We start from the raw sequence: 3,174 nt of genomic DNA, 5'->3' as shown, positions 1-3,174 counted from the left end.
GCATATGCCATTGGTTCTGAACTTGTTATCTAAATTTTCTGTGAGAAAAACAAGGAATTCTTTTCATTTGGATCCTGACTCAGCACTTATATCTCATTTAGTTTTTAGTCACTGCATTTCTGTTTACGGTATGTGAAATACTCTCACTAGAACAAAGGTCCCAGCGTTAGTAAGTCAAACTGCAGACTCTGACAGCTGAGTGAATAGCAGAGGCCAAAGTTCACTTGAAGTGTTCATACTCTTAGAGGTCCAGTTTAGATCCTATCTGCCTGAGATTCCTGTTAACACTGATTTATCACAGAAGGGAGCTGACAGAATTTACTCCTGAAGACCAGAAACATGGATTGTACCATCCAAAAGGCAGAAGCGCTAGACGGGGCTCGTTTGATGCAGATCCTCTGGCATGATGAGGCAGAGTCTCTCTACCCAGCTGTATGGCTGCGGGACAACTGCCCGTGCTCCGATTGCTACCTGGATTCTGCAAAAGCACGGAAACTTCTCGCCGAAGCTCTTGATGTGAACATTGGAATTAAAGGCTTGACATTTGACAGAAAAAAGGTAATTATCTCTAAATGATGGCTCCCTGCTTTCTCAAGTTAAATAATGGGGTAGTCTACAATCATTTAGATAAGTCTTTTTTATTTGATCAAACATACATAACCATTTATGGACCCATGTTTATATAGTACTTAGTGCAAATTAAGTATATGCAATAAATGGAAGCTTCAGCAAATGGAAGCTTCAGATATTATTATTACTACCACTAGTTTTAATAAAATTTGTAGTGTTACTTGTCACTCTTTCAATGAGTGGCAGCCTTAAAAACCCAAACTATGTCTACAATAAAAGCAATGCTTCTGAGTGTCAGTTTATTCATCTGTAAAATAGAAATACAAAAAGAACTTGCTCATAGAAATGTGAAGCTTTACTGGGATAATATGGGTTAAAATGTTTAACAGTGCCTGGCATACAGTGAGCACTAAAAAAATATGGCATTGGCTAACGTCTTTTAGTCAGATTAGTATGTAGAGATACTAGGCTTGTTCTGGTATTCCCAAAAGCACAGCTCTCAAAACTACAAACCAGAAGCAGCCACCATTCCATGCTTCTCTCTTCCAAATTTACTAGGATTCTTATTACTCTCTTGTCCACATCCCAACTTGAGGACTTTACTCTCAGATTTCACTGTTTGGTAGCTAGATAACCTTAGAAATCTTGTTTACTCTTACATTTCTCACCTAAAAGAAAATGAAATAATAGTAGTACCTTCCCCTTAGAGTTATAAAGATTACATGTGTTATGTCCATAGTATTGGTTATAAACACTCAAAATGGTATTATTTTTCTTATTGTTGTCCTCCTTATCATTACTCCTTCTTCTCTCTCTCTCTCTTTCTCTCTCTCTCTCATTCTTTTTTTCTTTCTGAGATGGAATCTTGCTCTGTCGCCCAGGATGGAATGCAGTGGTATGGTGCGACCTTGGCTCACTGCAACCTCTGCCTCCCAGGTTCAACCATTCTCTTGCCTCAGCCTCCTGAGTAGCTGGGACTACAGGTGCCCACCACCACATCCAGCTAGTTTTTGTATTTTTAGTAGAGAGGATGGTTTTGTCATGTTGGCCAGGATGCTCTCAGTCTCTTGACCTCGTTATCTGCACACCTCAGCCTCCCAAAGTGCTGGGATTACAGGCGTGTCCAGTAGGAATCTTAATTGATAACTAGCTTCAGTTATCACAGAAAGTTCGGGGATCCCAGGTTTAGAGGACGTAGGTCAAGAACTGTAGATCTATTCATATTCTATTTTTTGAGTGTTATTTAAGGGTTTCAGTCCTCAGATGTATTACTTTGGCTTCCTTCTTTTCCAAAAGCTTAAGCTTAATCTCTGTCTTAAAAATTAAGGGAAGAATAATTGGATGCCCTGATTATATTGAAGGGCATTCAGAAACAGAACAATAGTAGAGAACTGAAATAAAATTAATATAGGTGAAATTTGCTTTCTGTGTTATAAGGTGTACATCACATGGCCCGATGAGCATTACAGTGAATTCCAGGCTGATTGGCTGAAGAAAAGATGCTTTTCCAAGCAGGCCAGAGCACAGCTCCAAAGAGAATTGTTTTTGCCAGGTAACCTTGCCAAGGTCTTCAATGTCTTTTTAAACCCTTACAGTAAAGGATTTTATATTAAGAAATTTGCTCACAGAAAATTCAAACTTTTGTGCTTTGATTAAAGTAGTATTGTAAATTATGTGATGTGTTTAAAGTTTTACCAACAAAGATCATTTGGGTAGAGATGAAAAAGAGTATAGAGTAATTCTAGACATTCTATAGAGAAAGGAAGAAAATAAGGCCAGCATACTTGTATATTTGTCATCTAAAGCAAAACCTGGCACAGCACACCACAGACACTCCTCCATAAGTGCTCACTACAAAGAAGCAGGATGAACTAAAGACAGACTGGCCATTTAAAACAATTGTGTCTAAGGACAGAACAATACAAATCAACAAAGCAAGAATTCCTAGCCTGGTATTCATAGATGGAATGACGGGTTCAATGTACCCATGAATGGTATGCACAGCACTGAATATGCATGTGAGTGTGGGAGAATTTGTTTGTGTGTGTGCATGTACACACATGTGCACACAAAACCACATTTGTCTACGAAGAATTTATGTAGGTTTCAAGGGGATCCATGAACAGAACAATGTTCAGAAAAACTGCAAAGGATGAATTCAGTGGATAAAGAGGACTTTATTGCTGAGCAAAGAGACAAAATAAATACGTTGGTGGAAATATTTTTAAATATAAATTTTAGGAGATACACAGTAATAGAACTCAAGCAGAGGAACTGGTAAGGAGTTAGAGGTGTTTACAATTCATTCTCTGATTACTTTGAAGGTTTATTACATGAAACTATGTGAATCCAAGGTAAACTGAAAAACAGATCTTGCGAGATCTGGTCATTTGAAAGTGCATAGCACTCTCCCCCTCTCTCTTGCTCCTGCTTTCCTCACGTGACCTGCCTGCTCACCCTTCTCCTTCCATCACAATTGTAAGTTCCTGAAGCCTTTCCAGAAGTTGAGCAGATGTCAGTACCATGCTTCCTATACAGCATGCAGAACCATGAGCCAATTTAACTTCTTTTCTTTTCTTTTTTCTTTGTTTTTTTTTTTTTTTT

The 3,174-nt window shown here is 38.3% G+C and overlaps 1 protein-coding gene and 1 long non-coding RNA gene across 4 annotated transcripts in view; one reads left to right on the top strand and one right to left on the bottom strand.

Moving 5' to 3' along the window:
* The window catches only part of LOC108311314, a 166,527-nt gene that overhangs the window by 6,492 nt on the left and 156,861 nt on the right, over nt 1–3,174 (bottom strand). The window lies entirely within an intron of this gene.
* The window catches only part of BBOX1 (gamma-butyrobetaine hydroxylase 1), a 79,491-nt gene that overhangs the window by 10,518 nt on the left and 65,799 nt on the right, over nt 1–3,174 (top strand). For 2 of the 3 annotated variants that reach the window (XM_037742084.1, XM_017538730.2), the window contains 2 exons: nt 305–558; nt 2,008–2,122. In XM_037742084.1, the coding sequence (XP_037598012.1) occupies nt 340–558; nt 2,008–2,122 (334 nt within the window). In that variant the 5' untranslated portion in view covers nt 305–339. Of the gene's footprint in view, nt 1–301; nt 559–2,007; nt 2,123–3,174 lie in introns of all 3 variants that reach the window. The other variant, XM_037742086.1, reaches the window with a different exon arrangement.

The sequence above is a fragment of the Cebus imitator genome, unplaced genomic scaffold, assembly GCF_001604975.1.
Source record: "Cebus imitator isolate Cc_AM_T3 unplaced genomic scaffold, Cebus_imitator-1.0 Scaffold113, whole genome shotgun sequence".
Classification (NCBI taxonomy): Eukaryota; Metazoa; Chordata; class Mammalia; order Primates; family Cebidae; genus Cebus; species Cebus imitator.
This window is presented reverse-complemented; position numbering and strand designations above follow the sequence as displayed.